Source organism: Hemisphaericaspora subhashii, assembly GCF_019202705.1.
Source record: "Hemisphaericaspora subhashii strain CBS 10753 chromosome Unknown scaffold162, whole genome shotgun sequence".
NCBI lineage: Eukaryota > Fungi > Ascomycota > Pichiomycetes > Serinales > Debaryomycetaceae > Hemisphaericaspora > Hemisphaericaspora subhashii.
Genome location: NW_026057235.1, coordinates 1 through 20587, shown reverse-complemented (window position 1 = coordinate 20587; position 20587 = coordinate 1). Strand labels below are relative to the sequence as shown.

Sequence of the window (20587 nt, the reverse complement as noted above, 5' to 3'; positions counted from 1 at the left end):
TATGAATAAGTTATTGCTATTAATTTCATTGATATTCTGGCAATTTCAAAATGTCGAAAATGCTGCTATTCCAAATTTGAATTTAAACGAACTTGAAAAACGTGAAACTGAAAGTACAGTCACAGAAGTTTTAATCCTTACCACAACCATAACAGATACCCAAGAAACTGAGAGTGTGGTCACGGAAGTTTTAATCCTTACCACAACCATAACAGACACCCGTGAAGAAGCAATCGTTAACTCAACTGCAACAACTTCCACTCCAGAACAATTTACCAGAGAGACTTCCTATCCTAAACAAGTTACCACAATATCGTCCTCTCCAGAAGAATTTACCAGAGAAACTTCCTATCCTGAACAAATTACCACAATATCTTCCTCTCCAGAAGAATTTACCAGAGAAACTTCCTATCCTGAACAAATTACCACAATATCTTCCTCTCCAGAAGAATTTACCAGAGAAACTTCCTATCCTGAACAAATTACCACAATATCTTCCTCTCCAGAAGAATTTACCAGAGAAACTTCCTATCCTGAACAAATTACCACAATATCTTCCTCTCCAGAAGAATTTACCAGAGAAACTTCCTATCCTGAACAAATTACCACAATATCTTCCTCTCCAGAAGAATTTACCAGAGAAACTTCCTTTCCAGAACAAGTCACCACCTTATATTCCTCTCCAGAACAAGTTACCACATCAACTTCCTCTTCAGAACCAACCATTTCCATATCCACAGCCATACCCTATGAAGAACCAATCGCAACGGCAATCAACGTGGTCAGAGGGGTTGAAACCTTCCAAGAAACAGACATTGTCCTTAGTGACACCGGAATCCTTTCACTCGTTGACGTTGTGAATGTAGTTATCGAATCTGCTTCTATTGAGAGTGGGACTTCATTATTTTATACACAATCATTCCTGGCTGATGATGAAGCTATCAGTGTTCAATTATCGGATGTTGTGAATGAAGGATTGATTTGGTTGGATATTAGAACTGCTCCACAATTGGATGGTATCTTGTTTAAGAGAAGAGACCAAAGCTTGAAGAAGAGGGATGATGAGAATGTTGTTATGTTGACTAATCTTGAGAATAATGGAGATTTAATGATTGTGGCTGATGGAAACACGATTATTGAAATTGTGGGGTTGACTAATACTGGAAACATCCGTTCTGAAGCAACTAATGGACAAGCAATCATGAATACTAATAGTAATACTGAATCATTTGTTAATTCTGGTGTTTTATCATTCCTGAATTTCTTGTTTAATGCCAATGCCTATATTACTGGGGATGGATCGATTGTACTTGAAGACAATTCAGAATTGGTTGTTAATGGAGTAGAAATTGAATCTCAAATTTTCTTAGAAGGTGAATCTGCTAAGGTTACATTCACCAGTATTGCCAGTTTATGTAGGCTTGATTGTCGTTATATATTAAGAAATTTTGGTGTTGGGAATCAAATTGTTCTTAATTCTGAAATTGTAAGTATGTCATATTCATCAGATTATTCAGCTTGGTTGGCTGCTACAGCTGGTGGTGCTCAAGTAATACTAGATTTTGGTGAAGGGTATGATTCTGTTAATTGGGACTTTACAACCACTCCTGGAGTTCTCACCTATGTTGCTGAAACACCAGAAGAAGCAATTGCAGATGCTCCAGCTATTGTAATTGAAGTGGAGGCAATTCCTGGTGCAGAACCTGAATTATACACCACTACTTTTGTTAGTTCTGATGATGGAGCCCCAACCACAAGAAGTGCAGTTGTGTTGATAAGTACAATTGATTCAGTTTGGTTTACAAGTATTTCTTATTTCTCTGATGAAGAAGCCGAATCCACCGAAACTGTGACTTCAACCATTTCTGCTCCACCAGAAACTATAACCGTCACAAGTCCCCAAGCTACTGCAACTGTCCAAGAGACACAAACATTCACCGAGACATCGTCTTCATCAGCTGTTCCAGATGGTGGTGTTGTTGGTGTATACTTGTCTCAATCAGTTAGTACTGTTCCCACTGATGGCCTTATTGGCGTATACTTGTCTCAACCAACTGCTTCTTCTCCTACTGAAGGTCTTATTGGTGTATACTTGTCTCAGCCAACTGCTTCTTCTCCTACTGAAGGTCTTATTGGNGTTCCAGATGGTGGTGTTGTTGGTGTATACTTGTCTCAGCCAACTGCTTCTTCTCCTACTGAAGGTCTTATTGGTGTATACTTGTCTCAATCAGCCGCTTCTTCTCCCACTGAAGGTCTTATTGGTATTTATTTGTCTCAGTCAGTTGCTTCTGCTCCCACTGACGGTCTTATTGGTGTATACTTGTCTCAACCAGCGGCTTCTTCTCCCACCGATGGTCTATTTGGTGCATACTTGTCTCAATCAGTTCCTTCTATCCAAACTGAATCTATTGAAGGATTTTTTGCTGGTATTCCTGCAGTTGAAACACCCATTCAAGGTTTACAAGCTGTAAGTGTACCAATAGCTGTTATAGTTGAAGGAGCCCCCCAGGAAGTTTCAGAAGGAGACGCATTAATTGAGGAAGAAGTGTCAGCTGATACACCTGAAGAAGAAGCAGAAGTAGAAGATGAAGTAGTAGAAGTAGAAGGTGAAGTGGTAGAAGAAGAAGATTCTATTGCTCTTGAGGATAGCAATATTAGTGTTAACAGTGGGTCATTAATGACAGTTAGTGCTGGATGGTCATTCGCTTTATTTGTTTCGTTTCTTATTCTTTAGATTTTTAATTTCGTTAGTTGATTTTCGTATACCCATAAGTTTTATAATAATAATAATGATGATTTAGTTTGCTTTATTGCGTTCCTATGTTCTCCTCTCTCTCATTCTTTCTGATCTGTAAATGTTGCCAAATATAGAAGTTAGAACTTACAATACGTAAAAGATTACCCGTGTATATACAGACAACAGTAAATAACAACTCATCGATCACCCTATTCGGTATAAATAAATGTCTCATAGTTAAACGTGTCAAATCGCATAGCAACAGGTACCATTTCTTCATTGATTGTAGGAATAACAAAATAAAAAATACAACGTAACAATTAAAACAATATGACGTAACAAATTTAAGTTACAGCTAATTTACGAGGAGTTACATTTACTCAGCCTTTCTAAATTTAGTGATACACTTTGAAACTTACAGACAGACAAAACAAAAAATATTTAATTTTAATTTATTTAAATATAATTCAAGTTATTTACCCATCATTATACTTTCAAAGCAATTTTCATTTTCATTTGCTATTTTATATAACTTACAAAGGTATTAGTCTGTGTATATATATCTATTGTCACGAGACATTTATAAACCGAAATCCCAAGTATGACTATGTCTAAAATGTTCAACAATTTCCATATTAAAACAACTACAATGACCAGAAGAACTTTGGGCTTATCACCTAAATCTTTATTAGTCAAATATAGAACAAGTGATATGGTTCTATTTGTGATTATAATTGTAGTTTATGCACTCACTTATAATATGAATCCTTTCCAACGACAATTTAGTCTTAATGATTTATCAATTCAACATCCATTTGCTAAAAGAGAAAGAGTAACCAATAATGAATTATTTCTTTATTCAACTATAGTACCTTTAATCACAATCATAACTATGGGATTACCTTTCACTACTCCTCCAAAATATAGAATTTATAATACTTTAATTGGAGTCATTGGTTTATTACTTTCCGTAGGGATAACTACTATAGTAACTAATATCCTTAAGAATTATATTGGTCGTTTACGTCCAGATTTCATAGCTAGATGTGTACCAAAAGAAGGTACACCTGTGGATATTCTCGTGTTTGCAAAAGATGTATGTACAACCACCGATATTGCTAACTTATTAGATGGGTTTAGAACAACCCCCTCGGGTCATTCAAGTATGTCGTTTGCCGGATTATTTTATCTTACATTATGGATTTCAGGACAATTATATGCCAGTGATTTTATTGTCGGGAGTTGGAGAGCCGTATTGGCTTGGGTGCCTACTTTAGGTGCGGCTTTGATTGCTATTAGTAGAACTGAAGATTATAGACATCATTTTATTGATGTTACTCTTGGAAGTTTATTAGGATTGTTAATTGCTCTTTGGAGTTATTTTAGATTGTTTCCTAAATTGACTCATGATCAATGTCATTATAGTTTGAATGTTTTACAGGATATGGACGAAAAAGAAAATGAAATGCAACAAAGAGTAGCTGCTGATGCTATTTCTACTGATGATAGAAGTACTTTGGATGAAAGAACTTATAGTGCTTTACAATCGGTTTAACATGTGCCCTTTGAGATATTACTCGATGAGAACATCTGCATATCTGCAAAGATGTACCTAAGTTAGAATTGCAGTTGTAAGAAGTTGAATGTTTTATTACTAATCTAGATTGTTACTAAATTTTTATAAACTATAAACTAATAAATCTCTCACATCAATGTAGTTCTTCCACCAATTTCATTACTGGCACTACCATCTGGCATATTACCATCACGTCCACTTAAAAATTGATGATAAATCTTTGAAAGTTTTGTCTTTTCCGAAAATGAAATTGAAGGTTTTGTTTCCTTTAATGAATCCAAGAAATTCTGATGAGTAATAATAACCTTATTCTCATCCTTATCTTTTTCATCACTCTCTTGTTGCTTATCACCTTCTTCATCATCTTCATTATTCATAAATTGTTCAATCTGATGCAACAACTTCACCCTCTCACTTGATCTCAATTTCTTCTTCTTCCCATCACTACCACCATCCACTTGGAAAAATTCAATACTCTTATTATTCCCCACCTTCACACTTCCTTCACTCTGTTCCTTCTTCTCCATCTCATCCAAAGTCAAATGCACAGCCTTTAAATACGCATTATAACACAATCCTTGAATATCCGCCCCACTAAAACCCCCACACCCTTTCGCCACCTCTTCCAAATCCACCCCGGGCCCCAATTCCATCTTTCTCGTCACACACTTCAAAATATCCATCCGATCTTCATAGGTCGGCATATCACATATCACGGCTTTATCCAACCTCCCTGGTCTCAATAATGCCGAATCAATCAAATCCGGCCTCAGGGTCGCCGCTAATACATACACACCCTCGCCCAACCCTTCTGCACCATCCATTTGGGTCAACATCTGATTCACAACTCGATCAGTCACCCCCGTAGAATCATGGCCTCTCTTGGGCGCAATACTATCGAATTCATCCAAGAATAACACACATGGTCTCGCGGCTTGGGCACGTTCGAATAATTCACGAACACTGGCTTCGGACGCCCCGATGTATTTGTTTAGGATCTCGGGACCTTTCACCGCGATGAAGTTGAGTCCACATTGAGATGCTACGGCCAGAGCGAGTAAGGTTTTCCCACAGCCTGGATATCCGTATAATAAGATTCCGGACCGGAGACGGAGGGGACAGGATTTGAAAATGGGGGCATATTTGGTTGGCCATTCAAGTGTTTCGAGGAGAAGGGTTTTGGCGTCGCTGAGTCCCCCGATGTCGGACCAGGATGTAGTAGTGGATGATTTTTGGAGATTGACTCCGCGGAGATTGGCGGGGGTGTAGCCGGCGAGGGCTTTGTCGATGTGGGATTGGGTGATGGCCGGGGCGGGTTGGGAAAAGAGGTATTCATGGTAGATTCTATCCGAGAGGGTTTTGAGGTCGTTGGGGAGATATCCTTCTGTTTCGGCGACTAAGTCCATGATGTCGATGTCTAGATGGGGACATCTGGCGGTGATGTAGTTGGTGAGGATATCATGACGCATGGGTTTGTTGGGTGGGGATAAGTGGATGTAGTTTTCTAAGACATGAGATCCACTTAATAGTTTGTTTAGGGATTCTTTTGAAGTAGCTGAGATTAAGATTGAAAGATTTGAATTTTGTTGATTATGAATCTTGGCAAGGGAACTGATTAAGAATTCGGTTAATTGATTTGATTTTGAATTGTCGACATTATCTAATTCACATGGAAGGATTTTATCTAAATTATCCAAAACTATGACAGCTGGTTTATGCCAATTACTAGTTTGAATCCATTTTTGAAATTTATTAACTAATGAATTATAATTTTCATTCATGATACTTTCACAACTGATGAATTTGGTGAATATTCCTAATGAGACCAATTGTTTACTTACCAATTGAAGTAAAAGAGTTTTCCCACTTCCGGAATTCCCATAGATTAAACTACCTGTATTTGGAGAATCAACAAATGATTCCACAATATCTTCAATCATAGCATCCAATCCAATAGCTTCATCTTCTTGAGTATTATCTGGTCTAGTTTGAATAAAAGACTGGGCACGTAATAATTCTTCGCCAATTTCAATCCTGATTGGTTTCTTTGAATCTAAAGAATATGGTTTTATCCAAGAATTTGGATCATCATTCTTACGAAACTTTAATAAACCACCATTTGGTAATATATTTGGAATTATTGGGATTTTGGTATAATTAGTCATACAAGATTTTGAAATCCCAGGATATAATTTTTCAGTAATTTGTTGAATCAATTTATTATTATCCGCCGATTGTTGTTTATTATTAAGATTAATTTGTTGATCTTTTCTCTTGGATTGAGTAATATATGGATGAATGGTGAAAGTAGTTGGTCTTCTAGGTAAATTTTTAATTGCTGGTTTTAAGACAATAATATTCCCAACTTGATTTTCAATATGAAGAGCAATAGCCAAAGATTGTGAAACACCAATATTATCAGCAATACCATCCTTAAAATCAAGTAATTTGGCAATTATACGTTTATTCTCTTTTAAATCGGTATTAGCTTCGTCGATGTTGTTACCACTTCCATTTGGTTTATCATTTGGACCAGGGATCACCGATACTGCAACATAATCAGAAATCACATCTTGAGGTAATTCATTGAAATTTGCATATACTATATATCCTTCATTCAATTTAATATTATCATATAACTTATGAGGTAAAGAAATACCTCTTTTCAAAACCGAAGGTAAATCACCATAGTCTTCCTTGGTAGTTTTAGTCTTGTTGCTAACTGAACCTTTACTTGAAGGTGGCCCCCCAGCAGTAGTACTTTTCTTTTCTTGTCTAACTTTCGGAGCAATGGCAATTTCAGCATATGGACTAATCTTAGCATATTTCTTGTCATCACTCCCAATATCAGTCACAATTAATTTAGCATGAGTAGATTGATTAGGATAAACAATCAATATTTGACCAATAGCAACACATCTAGTTTGAGATAATAATTTATCTTCAATATGTTGAGCATGTAATTCAACAACTTCCCAATCTGAACTTGAAACTGGTTCTAAATTAATATTTGTCGCTTCATGGTTATTAATTTTGAGATTGATAATAATTGAATCATTTTCAACAAGACCTAAGGAAGTAGCAAAGATTGGATCTATTTCTATGGATGAAGGATCTGAGGATGACATACCTGACCAACCAGCGTAATAGCTTTGTTTTGACTTAGCTCTAGTACTAGTAGATACTAATTCAATGATTACATCTTGTATTTGAATATTGGCAGTAAATAATAAATTTGATAAATGAGATGGTAAATTAATTAAATTTGATTTTAATGTTTTTAATTTGATAGTTGATTTATGATTGTCCATTGTGCTATCTGTTCTATGCTGTTGTATATATGTCTATAAGGGTTACCTGGTATTAATCAGGAGTAATAAAGTTCAAGTAAAAGAAAGAAATGGGAAGTATGAAAAATTGAACAAAAAGTTTCTGGGGAAATCAAATTTATAAAATAAAGAGACAAAAGAAATTGTGGTGAAAATCAACGAAAAATTAATTTTTAATTTTTTGTGTGGAGCAAACAATTTATGCCGAGGATAAACTAATTAATAAAATAATAATTTAATTATGATATTGGGAGCCTTACAAATTCAATATTACTTAAGACACGATATCAGTCTGATCTCATTTCTGTTGAGTCTATGAATAGAGATAGACTGGATAGTAAGAGATTAATGGTAAGCTTTAAAGGCATAGCATGTATCGAAGAACTGGTGACTAACCATATCCTCGTCCAATATATTCTCGGAACTTTTCTCTCTCTGAATAACTCCGGTGGAAAAACACAATAGAAGACAATACAAACCCCAGATAATTACTATTATTATTACTATTTGTATTGTTATTTTCTATATACAAGACTTGTTATAACCTTTCTCTCTCTTATTACCTTCTAGAATTAAATTGTTGAAATTTTTCAAAATCTTCATCTTTATCTTCTTGTTGCATTTCATCCCATTTAGCTCTATTCTTAGCTTCTCTTAATTGTTTAGCCTTTTCAATTGCCATATATGATCTTCTTCTAACTGATCTACATTGTTCAAACCCTAATACATTCCCTAAAAAGAATCCACCTACTGCCCAATTCATACTCTGACTAATATTCTTTCGAATAAAGAATGTAACAATCCCTAATACACTCATAGCTTGAAAACCAGTAATCATTCCTTCTCTAAAACATGGCATACCTGTAAATCTTTCAATAGTAAAATCAGATAGTTTTATATCTTTAAGTACATCAATTATTGTCGGTTGTTGTTTAATGGGTCTATGCTGGGGTGGAACATCATCTTGGAATTTAGGTGGAAGATCTTCAAGAAATTGTTGTTGTTGTTGTTGTTGTTGTTGAGCTTCAGTATATTCCGATACTACAGATACTTTTGCAGGTGATGAACTGCTTCCTCCAAACCATCCCATTGTAATATATATGTTAATGCTTTATATCTTTAGCTTCTTTCCAATGAACTAATGGCGGCTAGATATAATCATTTAAATTAAAAGTAATAAAAATGAATTTATAATTTGTTAGTCGTGTACTTTTGTTACAATTGTAAAACGAAATTGAATTCTGTTACTCTTACAGTATAGAGAGAGAGAGAGATGGGGACTGCCACACTGTATACATATTTTTATTAAGAAAGTTGTAAATACCCATTATGGTATCAGTGTTGACAATCCACACTTAATGAAGATATATAATACAAGCTTAAATTATATTTAACGTATCTAAATAGGGATTTTCATGTAACAAGTACCTGTACCCTTATGAGTATTGGTAGCGCGACCACTTTAAATTTTATTTTTTTGATTTTTCTTTCTTTCTTTACATTTTCATCTCTCTTTCCTTTGATTGATCCTTCAACCCTTAACAATTCAATCACTCAATTTGCAATGGCAGTTACTCCAGATCTCTTATTAGATCCTCAATTGAAATATTGGGTATTATTACCCATCTCATTAACTATGGTCTTAGTAGGACTCTTACGATCAAACATAACCACTTTGTTCATCACCCCCAAACCAAAACTTCCTGCCTATAAAATATCACGACAACAACAATTTCTTCAACAAGTAACCTCCTTCAAATCCAATAACAATAAAGTCCTCACTCCGGAAGAATTCTCACAAAGGAAACAATATTATTTATCCCAATTATCCGACACCCATTTCCAAAACATCGACCCATCCCAATCATCATCAGAACAACAACAACCATCATTATCCCAATTATTCGACCCAAACCAGAATGAAGCCATGATGAATATGGCAAAAGGGAATCTCCTCAATTATATCCCCCAAACCATAATCATGGCCTGGGTGAATTATTTCTTTGCCGGATTCATAATCATGAAACTCCCTTTCGGGATCACCGATGGATTTAAACCAATGTTACAATCAGGTGGAGCTCCACCTGATTTAAGTGTGAGATATGTTTCGTCAATCCTGTGGTATTTTGTCAATTTGATGGGGTTGAAGCCGATTTATTCGTTGATTATGGGAAGAGGTGAAGCTGATGAATTGATGATGCAACAGACTCAACAACAACAACAGCAGGCTCCAGTGATGGGTGGTGGACCGGGACAGCCGCTGGCTGATAAGGTTTTCAAGAAGGAGTTTGAGAATGTTCAGATTTTGGAACAGACGGAGTCGATATATGTTGGTATTGTTGATCGAGTTTTGAAGCAGTATGAATAGTAATGTATATTATTGTGTAGATTAAGTGAATAAATATGCTTACGCCTACTCGCCAGAATCGGGTTGAGAATAAATTCTTGAATAATAGCTAAATTCTAATAATCCCTATGACTTGGTTGTAGTGTTCGTTTTCCACTAAGAAGCTCTCTGGCAAAATCTGGTTAGTAGGACGAATTAAATTATAATGTATGATTTTTTAAGTCAGCCAATGTCTAGAAATTGAAGATACAGCGAACACTAACACTTAAAAACCCCATATCACTCTGAAGTTTCATGAATTCCATTATCTATTAAAATGGAAATTTGCAGATTCACTGTTGGAATGTAAGATGTGCTACCATATAACAAGAAGATCGTCGTGTATGTTTGCCCAATTTGCGGATCATCTCAACCTCTTCTAAAAAAATATGAAGACATGGAAATATTTACAAATCACTTCCACTATGTTCAACGATCCAATACAAACCTATATACAATGTCACAAGAACAACAACCGTCAGAATCACAACCAACCACCACAACCCAACCACCGCCAACCATCATCTGTATCGGGATGGCCGGGTCCGGTAAAACCACCTTCATGCAAAGACTCAATTCCCATCTCCATCAACAAGTCACCGACAACAAAACTACCAAACCACCATATGTAATCAACCTCGACCCCGCGGTCTTAAAGATCCCATTCGGAGCCAACATCGATATTCGTGACTCCGTGAAATATAAAAAAGTCATGCAGGAATACAATCTCGGTCCTAATGGTGCCATTGTCACTTCCCTTAATCTATTCTCGACTAAGATCGATCAAGTCATTTCATTGGTTGAAAAACGTTCCCCCAAGATCCTGAATGTGATCATCGACACTCCGGGGCAGATTGAATGTTTTATTTGGAGTGCTAGTGGTGCAATCATAACTGAGGCATTTGCATCCAGTTTCCCGACCGTGATTGCATATATTGTCGATACTCCGAGAAATGTATCTCCGGTGACGTTTATGTCGAATATGTTATATGCTTGTTCCATCTTGTATAAGACGAAATTACCCATGATTGTGGTGTTTAATAAGACCGATGTCCAGGATGATGGATTTATTAAGGATTGGATGGCGGATTTTGAGAGTTTTCAAGAGGCGTTGAGGAAGGATGGCGATGAAGAAGGGTCGGGATATATGAATTCATTGGTGAATTCGATGTCATTGATGTTGGAAGAGTTTTATTCGACGTTGGATGTGGTTGGGGTGAGTTCGATTACTGGGAATGGGTTTGATGAGTTTATGAAGGCGGTGGATAATAAAGTGGAGGAATATAATGAATATTATAAGGCGGAAAGAGAAAGGATCTTGTTACAGAAGCAGAAGGATGAAGAAAAGAGACAAAAGAAGTCATTGAGTAATCTTATGAAAGATATGAAGATAGGCAATGATAGTGAAGTTTTGAGTGATTATGATGAAGATACTGATAATGATGATGTGCATGGAGAAGTCTTGAGAGATGAAGATGAACCGGAAAGAGAATATACATTCCCAGAAGATAGAAATTCAGAACTTGGACATACTGATGCTGATTTACAATCAAGGTATCAAGCTGCTTTTGAATCGACTGCAAAGACCGCGTCTTCCAAGACTGCAGAAAATATCGCTAATTATATCAAGCGTCAATAGAATTAGTTTATAGATGAATGTAAGGTACTACCTTTGTGAAACGCTTCTAATTAAACCAGTAACTTTGGTCCGATTGTATCTTTTCACATATTCCTCTCTTCTATTTGAACGCGATAATCAGCATACAAATGAATTTGATTGCTAACTTTCTAGTTCAGTTAAAAGGTGAAGCACCTAGTGTAGCCTAGCCGACGGTGTATGTGAAATATTACAATTAATGCATTCCAGACTAATGATATCAAACCATTCAAATCTATATATCTATACACGCGCCCTACTTCTTCTTAAACAAATCATCTATAACATATGCCAGCTTGGCAAACTCCTCCTTAAATATTAAATGCGGTTTATGTTTCGCCAAATATAAAATGGTCTTCCCGAATTCCGAATTACACCAAGCAAACCAACTTCTCGTAAAATCTCTCCCACCCCTTGAATTCACATGGACACTCTCATGCATTAATCCCAATCCTCCAGTTGTTTCCATCAACAATTTCAAACTGGCCCTGATTTCATTATCATCTTCCGAAGTTCTAATCCTGACTAATAATGACATGGGCCAAGCATGCAGGATTCCAATATGGGGTCCACCGATGCCTTCGAAATATATACCTTGGAGATAGTATGGATTTCCTTGTTTTTCAAGAATCATCTTTCGAGTATTCTGATAGATTTTGTCATTGGTTGACACAAACCCCGTTTCAGGCATTGAGAGTAAGGATGGGATATTGGCATCATCCATGAATATCGCACCTCCATATCCGTCAACTTCATACGCAAATACTTGTCCATAATGAGGATGTTTCACAATGGCATATTTTTCAATTCCTTCCGATATCGATTGGATAAATTCATCGGTTTTTTCAATTGCCAACAGAAGATCAAGTTCGGGTGGGAGGTTTGAATTTAGGAAATTATGTCGGATTTTTTTAAGTTCGGTTAACATATGAATATTCCCCGGTATGAAGAATTGTAAAATCGTAGCATCATCCAGAGGACGAAACATACTTCGAATGAGCCCGGTGCCGAAATTGACAGGATTACCCAATCCTGCTAATGCCAAGGTTTCGGATCCGATATTGGTCTCTCGTTGGAACGTATAATGGAATGGCATTACTTTTCCTGTGAGTTCGTCAAATGTGGGTACTGATTCTCGAACTAGAACAATCAAGACTTTTTCATAAGCTTTTAACCAAGTATCGGTTAAAAACAGTAAATCTCCCCCGGAGTTTTCATAATATTCGTTGGTGAGGGTAAGGAATGACGCAAGGGAATCAATCTCATACTTACATTCAAACACATATTTCCAATCTGGTTTAGGAAACACTTTATCTTTTGTCGATCCGGCTTTTTTCACGCCTGAATCAGGGGGAGGATGGAATGCGTTACAATATGGTGCGGTGATGACATATTTCGCTTGGGTGTTGATTGCACCCAATATTAATTCTTTTAGTTTCGGGTCATGTTTGATTAAAGGTTGATAAACTGATAATTGTCTAGCTGCATCACGTAACCATTCGGCATGGATGTCTCCTGTAACCACAAATGATTCTGGTGGAGAATCGTCTTGTTGATGTTTATGCCATAATATTGTAGTATCCAAAGTGTTTGGCAAGCAATTTTCAATCAATCTTGCCAAATCACGGTTTATCGCTTTTTCTTTTAAGTCATTAATTAATATTTCTACTGCATCACTAGTGAATGTTCTACATTTTGGTGCTGGTCTCATATAGGGATAATTGAATCTTGGCGAGAATGGTGGATGTTTCTTGCCAGAATATTTAACATAATCTGGACATTTGGTAATTTCTCGATCCATTTCGTCCAAGAATTGTTGATCTATTTCTTGATGATTTAAGTCTGCATCATTATCATATTGTTGTTCATCCTGTTCATGATGGAAAAATGCTTTGAATTCATCAACCATTGATTGATCGACATTATTGTATTTGAATGTGGATATAATTGAATAGATTGAAGTGATAGCTAGTATTCCAATGAATATCTTAATTAGCTTCGTCAAATTACCTTGAGTGAGCATCATTTGGATAGGACGATGAGCCTTATCTTTCATGGAGTAAATGGTTCTGGGATTTCTAGGTTTGTTCTAAATATCAAAAAAAAAAATGTATGGAGAAACAAAGAGTGTGGCAACTGATTGCTGATTGACAATATAAACGGCTGTCGATTTAATAACCGATAGATAGTGAGTATTAGTAGGTCGTGTATCACTTATCAACAGTATTATTGAAGGAATCAGAACTCTATAAGCGACACTAAGCTTGGGTAGGTTAAAATTAAGGTAAACCACGGTACTTGTCACGTGATCTTGAAGTTAGAAGAATTACAAAACGGTCCTTTGAACTTAATGGGAATATCCTTTGAAGTTTAGATAAGTGTTTATCTGATGGTTGAGGTTATAATGATACCAAGTACTCTCAAACGATGTAAAAAATGAGAGAATCCGTCTGCTTTAAATAAATTGGGGGGGGGATTTAAAACAATAGAGTTCAAGTTAACACACAAAGTTACAGACAATAGGCAAGCAATCTACAACTTAAAAATAACAATGGGGATTTGTATATGAAGATAATATTATTCCTCCTCTGAGACGAAATCAATTGTGCAGAATTGTAATTTAATCTTATTTATCTGAATTTGATAATAAACTGGGTTTAGAGGTAGCTGGCAAAGAGCGTAGTATATACTGGACAACTCATTGAAATTGATACAATCAATGAAAAATTCAGAGAATATCTTAATCGTCGTATCTATAGCACATCTATTTACATATAGGTTAAGACTACTAAATGCATAGTCTAAATTGACAAGAAGATACGATACTGTAAGATACAGCCTTAAGATCTTTATAACATTAAATAGCATTTGTCACAACCACAAGACAAATGTCTCATTCGTTACGTTGATAGTCATGTGACCACAGATATATTCGAACAATTACAAATGTTTGTGTTAAACCTATATCCATAACCGCGTCTTTAACATAATCAGAGTCCCAAAGACGTTGCTGTAAGTTTATTCGTGGTATACTATATGTTTATGCGAGAAGGCTTGAATTGTATATCAAACATGCCACTGCCACCATTGTGACTGGTCCAACCCTGACCCAGATATTCGGGATCGGCCCTTTCTTCTACGTGGAAAACAATGTATGCACATGTTCTATTATTCTATACGAGTGTTTCTCTGTTCTACGATAAAAGGTATATACATCTCGGACCATTAGACACATTCACTAATCCCTTTTTACCCAACAAAGTTAATAAATCTCCAAGACAATTATTTCTCGTTATTTCCCGACGTTGTCTTTCAAATTCTAATTTTTCCGTATATCCCAACCTCGAACCACTCTGGGACGTTAAACTTCTATTATAGTCATCTAACAATCTTCTCATTGCCAAATGGGTGGATAGTCTTGCTGCGATTATTTTATAGGGTGACTCTTCCAATAATTCAACTAACGCCCGATGATTATCTTTGGCACTGGGTCGGTTGATGGTTAAGATGCTGAATGTATTATATTCGATATCGTATGGCATGGTGGATAAATATGTCTCAGTCGCATGGCTTCGTTCGAATGAATTCTTTATGTAGTTGGAAATAGTGGCAAGAAGGTCTTTATCATCCGGTTGAACAATCGTTTCATTCCTTTTGTCGATGACCTTCACCTGATAAGCTAATGATAATTGTTGAACCAATTTATCATTATCATTTTCGATTTGTTTCCAATTGAAATTCTGGGTTTCTCGAATGAATTCACGATGATTATTCATGGAAAAATATTGTTTCGATTTAATTGCTTTATTTAATAAATCAATATTGGTTATCGTACTCAAAGAATAATTCCATGCTATTCCGTTGTTAAGTGCTTTAACTTTTTCACTAAATTCCATAAACTCTCCATCAAAACAATCTAAATTTTTCCCATCAAATAATCGGTTCGTATTTTGTAATATAATACTTATTGGTTTATCTACTTGTTTTAGCCGTCTCCAAAACCACAGTATATTGGATGGATGAATATTCACCTCCGTAGATGGAGAAAAATAATGTTCAATACTCTTTTTCACATCTGATATATATGCATTACGTTGGACATGCGGCTGTTGAGGGTTGGAATACACAATAACCCGACCAAAATCAACTTCTTCTTTGAATAATTCATCCGGCATACTAGATTCCCAAGGACCGAAATCAACTGGTTGGGAAAGATATTGTGACATTTGTTGTTCATCAGTTATGTTTTTGGGTTTTTGGAGAATACGATAAGCAAAATTGGTAGCCATTTGTCGATCACTGGTTTCACGTAGTGTTCGATCTATCTGGCGGCTTGTGAGTTGATTCCGATGGAGGGATATGACTTTGTATATGTCTATTAGTTTCTTTATACTAAATGGGACTTTATTACTAACAGTCATGGCTATGGTTTATCTTTGATCCTCCAACGAACTTTGAATCCCATAATAAGGTACATGTAAATATTTAAATAGGTCCCTGAGAAATAGAAAAAAAAAATTAAACTACGAATCTTGGAAAATCTCATCTCAATCTTTCTTTCTTCCTTTCCAAGACAAACACACAACAAACATTAACAATGCTTACAAGAGTCAGCCGTTCCTCCCTTCTTCTCAAGAGACTCCCCACCATCATCCCAAAAGCATCATCAACCAGAATCCCACACTCATTATTCACCGATCACCCCAACCACCATCCATCATTCTATTTCATCCCAGTACGATCTCTCACCACCACCCCCACAAATCTCCCCCAAACCACAACTCAAATCACATCCAATGACCCAAATGAGCCGCAAGTCTCAGGCGAATACATGATTCAATTCACTTGTAAACCATGCAATACTCGTTCAACCCATGCATTCTCAAAACAAGCATATCAATATGGGACAGTATTGATCCAATGTCCAAATTGTAAAAGTAGACATCTTATAGCTGACAATTTGGGTTTTATTAAAGATGAGGTATTTAATTTAGAAGAAGTGTTAGCGTCGAAGGGAGAGAGTGTCAAGAGTAAAAGAAGTGATTTGGAAGAGGGGGATGTTCCGGAGGGACTTAAGGGCAAGTTGGAGAATGTTGTTAGTGGATTTAGAATTCAAAATGGGGATGAAGTGTTTGAGATCCCTGCGGATGTTAAGAAGGATAAGAAGTAGTAATAGTAGAAGTATATTTGTGTAGTTGGCGTAGTTCGTATATAGATGTTTAATGTGAAATGATAAACCCCCCGGGAACAGTCGATAAAAGCCGAGAACTCTCTAGAAGGTGAAAAAAAAATTTTGATTCCAATTCTCTAAATGGTTCTTCCTTATCCATAGTCAACACAACATGTTGTCAAGAAGTTTAATTAGATCAGTAAGATCGCTTCCCAAACCATCTGTATCCCTTCTTGCAATCAGAAACAACTCACAAGATGTTCTTGCAAGATATAAATCCAAACTCGAAACCAAAGCGAAACAACTCGGTGCCAAAGATGTCGATGAATTAAAACAAAAACTAAAAGATGAAATCGAACAAGCCAAAAAGGAATTCAACACCGTCGATCCCTTAAAAGAACTCGAAGAATATGAAGCAAGACAAGCTGAAGAACTTGCCAAAGATCTTCAAAAATCCACGATTATAAAAGTAAGATCCCCAATCAAGAAAGATACTCCAAAACTTCCATATAAAATCTTGAATGATTTCATTGATGTAGAAAAGATCAGGGAATTACCAAAACGAGAAGTGGAATATATTTGGAAAGCCAGATTTCAATCCAAAGAACGTTCATTGAATGCCATTATTGATAATGTCCAATTTTCAAAAATGTATGTTAACGCATTTAAAAATCCAAGTTTTATATTACCATTACCTAAGAATGATCAAGGTTATGAAATGCATTTCGTACAATGGGCATTTGTAGGTCCTCAGACTGTGCATTGTATGTTGACCACGGTGGCGGAATATAAATTACACAAGGAATACGCGAAACCACATACCACATTAATGTTTCACCAAGATTTGGTGAGTGAAAAGCCTGGGGTGGTTTTGATGAATGGGGTATGTGAGACTGAGAGTTCGTTGAGTATCGATGAGGCACAGTTGTTGGTGTTGAATGTGCAGAGGTTTTATGGAGGATTGGGGAATTCAGAAGTGAAATTGAAGTTATTGAATGATTTTACTCAGGGACATGAAGGATTCAGTACTGAGGAACTTATTAAAGAAGCAACTACATTTGAATAGATAAATCTGTATATAGTTTTTTAAATTGATAGAGTGTATTTACGTTGTTTACCTACGACGTCCTCTTGCTCTTGTGGAAGATCCGCCTCGTCTAGTTGTCGTTTTCTTGGGCTGTTCTTCCTGGTATTCATCTTCACTTGAAAGCATATATGCATCCACGTCATCTTCACCGGCGTAGCTCTTTTTGGCTGCTGCTGCACCTCTACGAGGAGTACTTCTCCTTGGACTAGATTCAAGTATTTCATTATCCGATGTATCTGAAAGAATTATATCCTTATTCTTGGCTGGTTTTCGTTTGGTTGCTTTCTTGGCTGGTTGCGGCTCCATGTCATCCACTTCGGGTAATACTATATCAGTTTGTTTAATTTGTTGTAATATTTGTTTAAACGCGTTCCTGGTATGATTTTCATCATTTCCATGGAACTCATCCTCATCAATATCTATAGTCAATAACATCTTTGTTTCATTCTTGATTTCCTTTTCGATATATTGATTTAAACTGTTTTTATCATCATTATCAATAAACTTTTTGACAGCTTCATGTAGACCAGTTTCTGGAAGTAATGCTAATTGAGTTTGACCCATGAAATCATTAATTATATCCTGTAGTTGAAGTTCAGTGGTTTTAGTATTAGAAATACTTTCATTGATAAGATCTTTATCGAATTTAACTTTTTTACCAATATTAATTGCTGGTTTTTCTCGTTTTTTATAAAATTGAATAACATCATTGGCATTGGCAATTTTACCAACAAATCGATTTGAAAATCTACGAACATTTTCAATTTCAAATCCTCCACTATATTCCACTTTTAATCTGATTAATGGTAATGGAATATTGTTCTTGTTGTTTGCCTCGGTTTCCTCTTCATCATCTTCTTCGTCAAACATATCTGGATTGTTTTCTTTATAAGTTTGATTGGCAATTTGGATTGCCTTTTCAACTTCTTCAGTTAAATAAGCAATTACATCAGATTTTGATGCAGCTCCTGGGATTAAATTAGTTCTCAGCAATTCAATTGATCTTAATACAAATGGTCGTACTGTTTTTAATTTAATTGGTTCAATTGAATAATCTTTCCCTAATATATTAATTATAAATACTTTCTTTTCCGGTATTTCTCCCTCTGATAATGAAGTTGCTATAGAAGAACCAGCTTGTAATACATCAAATCCAGTTTCTGGATTATGAACTGGATAAGGAATACATTCATGTTCATGACCCCATACAATAAAATCCAAAAACTTAGGTAAGAAATTTTCAGGAATACTTGAAGTTAATGAATGAGCAGCATGATTTTGATGAATTGTAAATAAATTAAACCATTCATCTAATTGAATTTTGGGTCTTTGAAATTTAATTATCCCATCTCTAAATGCTCGATGTAATCTTTCATCTCTTAAATTATCTAAACCATATAATGATAATTTAGTTAAACCCTTTTGAAATAATATTGGTGATATTGTTATATTTTCAGTATCTTTTATTTTACCAAAATGATTAACTAAACCACTTACTGCTAATACATCCATTGCCAGTAATAAACCTTCACCAGTTGAATCATCATGATTACCACTAATTGCAAATATTGGAATTGATATATTAAGATTTGGATCTTCATAATTAACATTATTAAATCCTCCATTATTTAAACATTGACCAGGATCACTTAATAATTCTAATTCACAAGGTTTATCACCAAAACAATTTAATCTAATTGATTTCATAACATGATACATTGATTTTTTAGTTGGTTTATTAATATGAAATAAATCACCTCCTTGTAATATCATATCAACATCTTGTTCTTTTGCTATTTTAGTTATTTCATGGAATGTTTTCCAACCATCATCACCTCTAATTGGATCATTTTCATATGCTCCAACATGATTATCAGTTGTAAAAAGAATTCGTATTGTATCTGGTCCAATTGGTAATGATTCAACTAATGGCATTGCCCCTCTACTTTGCTTTGTTTTACTTTATTCGCACTTCTCCTTTTGAGGTTTTGATTCGCTTTTCTTGGATCAAACAATAATATTTACCATTGAATTATTTTTTTCTTGTGAGAGTTCTCGCTTGATCTCCCTTTGGTTGGGTTATCCCATCTGGTAAATTCTTATTGGTATTAAACTTCATCGTATCATTTAAATTTTATGGAATTGGAGTTAAGTACAGATACTTACCATTGTTCATATGTGTTAGAATGAATAATGTTCTGAGAATGGAACAATGGAGAATAAGCTCCACTTTTCTGTGTATTCATGGTTCAGGATTCCCATATTTAAGGATTTCATTTCCTCAGAATTTAGTTTATTCAGATTATATAGAGAATGATCAATAAATTAGAATTAGAACGATTTAATGACGGGGATATTTTCGTAAGTCTCATGTGAAGCCATTGGATTGGTGGAAACACAAGTCGTGAATCAAGTACTTCGACTTAATTGACATTTACACTCATTTTACCCATATCAGTACCATTGAAACTTACCACTGAATAAGAAAAGATTAAGTAAAGTACTTTTTTATACGTTTTTAAATAGTTTGTAGATTTTCCCCAATGTTACAAGAAGAAAAAAATCAAAGTAGTACGTAGTTTAACATGGACCTATTATTTCAAAAAAAAAGTGAAGGTAGACAGATCCTGCCAATATACTTATTT

At 35.5% G+C, this 20587-nt stretch overlaps 11 protein-coding genes across 11 annotated transcripts; 6 read left to right on the top strand and 5 right to left on the bottom strand. All coding sequences in view use genetic code 12, as the record gives it.

Annotated features, from left to right (window-relative positions):
• Nucleotides 1-2734, top strand: J8A68_001913 (uncharacterized protein; the record flags this gene model as incomplete). Its single annotated transcript, XM_049405607.1, has 1 exon — nucleotides 1-2734. A coding segment is annotated over one exon (2734 nt), but the record flags the coding sequence as incomplete, so codon positions are not given.
• Nucleotides 2735-3386: 652 nt separating this feature from the next.
• Nucleotides 3387-4292, top strand: DPP3 (bifunctional diacylglycerol diphosphate phosphatase/phosphatidate phosphatase; the record flags this gene model as incomplete). Its single annotated transcript, XM_049405606.1, has 1 exon — nucleotides 3387-4292. One exon carries the CDS (start codon nucleotides 3387-3389, stop codon nucleotides 4290-4292), a length of 906 nt encoding a protein of 301 aa, XP_049264800.1.
• Nucleotides 4293-4441: 149 nt separating this feature from the next.
• Nucleotides 4442-7624, bottom strand: PEX1 (AAA family ATPase peroxin 1; the record flags this gene model as incomplete). The annotated part of the gene is made up of 1 exon (XM_049405605.1): nucleotides 4442-7624. The coding sequence occupies one exon, from the start codon at nucleotides 7622-7624 to the stop codon at nucleotides 4442-4444; it is 3183 nt and encodes a 1060-aa protein (XP_049264799.1).
• A 577-nt stretch (nucleotides 7625-8201) lies between these two features.
• On the bottom strand, nucleotides 8202-8732 carry J8A68_001910 (uncharacterized protein; the record flags this gene model as incomplete). Its single annotated transcript, XM_049405604.1, has 1 exon — nucleotides 8202-8732. One exon carries the CDS (start codon nucleotides 8730-8732, stop codon nucleotides 8202-8204), a length of 531 nt encoding a protein of 176 aa, XP_049264798.1.
• Nucleotides 8733-9206: 474 nt separating this feature from the next.
• J8A68_001909 (uncharacterized protein) lies at nucleotides 9207-10010 on the top strand (the record flags this gene model as incomplete). The annotated part of the gene is made up of 1 exon (XM_049405603.1): nucleotides 9207-10010. The coding sequence occupies one exon, from the start codon at nucleotides 9207-9209 to the stop codon at nucleotides 10008-10010; it is 804 nt and encodes a 267-aa protein (XP_049264797.1).
• A 475-nt stretch (nucleotides 10011-10485) lies between these two features.
• Nucleotides 10486-11667, top strand: J8A68_001908 (GTPase; the record flags this gene model as incomplete). The annotated part of the gene is made up of 1 exon (XM_049405602.1): nucleotides 10486-11667. One exon carries the CDS (start codon nucleotides 10486-10488, stop codon nucleotides 11665-11667), a length of 1182 nt encoding a protein of 393 aa, XP_049264796.1.
• A 274-nt stretch (nucleotides 11668-11941) lies between these two features.
• On the bottom strand, nucleotides 11942-13741 carry J8A68_001907 (uncharacterized protein; the record flags this gene model as incomplete). The annotated part of the gene is made up of 1 exon (XM_049405601.1): nucleotides 11942-13741. One exon carries the CDS (start codon nucleotides 13739-13741, stop codon nucleotides 11942-11944), a length of 1800 nt encoding a protein of 599 aa, XP_049264795.1.
• A 1138-nt stretch (nucleotides 13742-14879) lies between these two features.
• On the bottom strand, nucleotides 14880-15974 carry J8A68_001906 (uncharacterized protein; the record flags this gene model as incomplete). The annotated part of the gene is made up of 1 exon (XM_049405599.1): nucleotides 14880-15974. One exon carries the CDS (start codon nucleotides 15972-15974, stop codon nucleotides 14880-14882), a length of 1095 nt encoding a protein of 364 aa, XP_049264794.1.
• A 308-nt stretch (nucleotides 15975-16282) lies between these two features.
• J8A68_001905 (uncharacterized protein) lies at nucleotides 16283-16855 on the top strand (the record flags this gene model as incomplete). Its single annotated transcript, XM_049405598.1, has 1 exon — nucleotides 16283-16855. The coding sequence occupies one exon, from the start codon at nucleotides 16283-16285 to the stop codon at nucleotides 16853-16855; it is 573 nt and encodes a 190-aa protein (XP_049264793.1).
• A 172-nt stretch (nucleotides 16856-17027) lies between these two features.
• On the top strand, nucleotides 17028-17921 carry J8A68_001904 (uncharacterized protein; the record flags this gene model as incomplete). Its single annotated transcript, XM_049405597.1, has 1 exon — nucleotides 17028-17921. One exon carries the CDS (start codon nucleotides 17028-17030, stop codon nucleotides 17919-17921), a length of 894 nt encoding a protein of 297 aa, XP_049264792.1.
• A 48-nt stretch (nucleotides 17922-17969) lies between these two features.
• MRE11 (MRX complex nuclease subunit) lies at nucleotides 17970-19877 on the bottom strand (the record flags this gene model as incomplete). The annotated part of the gene is made up of 1 exon (XM_049405596.1): nucleotides 17970-19877. The coding sequence occupies one exon, from the start codon at nucleotides 19875-19877 to the stop codon at nucleotides 17970-17972; it is 1908 nt and encodes a 635-aa protein (XP_049264791.1).
• Between the last annotated feature and the right edge of the window lie 710 nt (nucleotides 19878-20587).